At 58.3% G+C, this 784-nt stretch overlaps 1 protein-coding gene across 1 annotated transcript in view; it reads left to right on the plus strand.

The window, feature by feature from the left end:
* Nucleotides 1-784, plus strand: part of UBA1 (ubiquitin like modifier activating enzyme 1) — a 14,642-nt gene that overhangs the window by 12,856 nt on the left and 1,002 nt on the right. Inside the window, exons 18-19 of the mRNA XM_031065413.1 lie at nt 273-285; nt 596-783. Of these exons, the coding sequence (XP_030921273.1) occupies nt 273-285; nt 596-783 (201 nt within the window). The remainder of the gene's footprint in view (nt 1-272; nt 286-595; nt 784) is intronic.

Below are 784 nucleotides of genomic sequence, written 5' to 3' on the forward strand. Positions count from 1 at the left end.
GGGGGGCACTGGGAGCACTGGGGAGGGACTGGAGGGCACTGGGGGACACTGGGGAGGGCACCAGTGTCACTGCAGATGAGACATTGGGAGCACTGGGGGTACTGGGAGCACTGGGGGGCTGTTAATGTCACAATGGGTGAGGGTCTGGGGGGACCTATGGGGTTGTTGTGGGGTGTCAAGGGTGTCTATGGGGTTTTTATGGGTGCTGGGGGGTGTTCCGGGGGTTGTTATGGGGGCTATGGGGTTTTTATGGGTGATTTGGGGTATTCCAGGGGTTATTATGGGGTGCTATGGGGTTTTTATGGGTGCTGAGCGGTGCTTTAGGGTATTTCAGGGTTATTATGGGTGCTGTAGGGTTTTCATGAGGTTATTATGGGTGCTTTGGGCTATTCCAAGGGTTATTATGGGGTGCTGTGGGGTTTTAGGGTGCTGGGTGTGCTTTGGGGCATTCCAGTGGTTATTCTGCGATGTGTGGGGCACACACAGAGCCCGTATGGACCCCACAGTGGGGCTCTGGGGGTTCTGTGAGTCCCTCAGTCTGATTTTGGGGGCCATCCCCTAAACCCTAAATCCCTTTTTTTTGTGTCTCCCCCAGAGCAAACTGATCGCAGGGAAGATCATCCCGGCCATCGCCACCACCACGGCGGCCGTGGTGGGCCTGGCGTGCCTGGAGCTCTTCAAGCTGGTGCAGGGGCACCGCCGGCTGAGCTCCTACAAAAACGCCTTCCTCAACCTGGCCCTGCCCTTCGTGGGCTTCTCCGAGCCCCTCGCCTGCCCCCGCAAC

The sequence above is a fragment of the Geospiza fortis genome, unplaced genomic scaffold, assembly GCF_000277835.1.
Source record: "Geospiza fortis unplaced genomic scaffold, GeoFor_1.0 scaffold33, whole genome shotgun sequence".
Lineage (NCBI taxonomy): Eukaryota > Metazoa > Chordata > Aves > Passeriformes > Thraupidae > Geospiza > Geospiza fortis.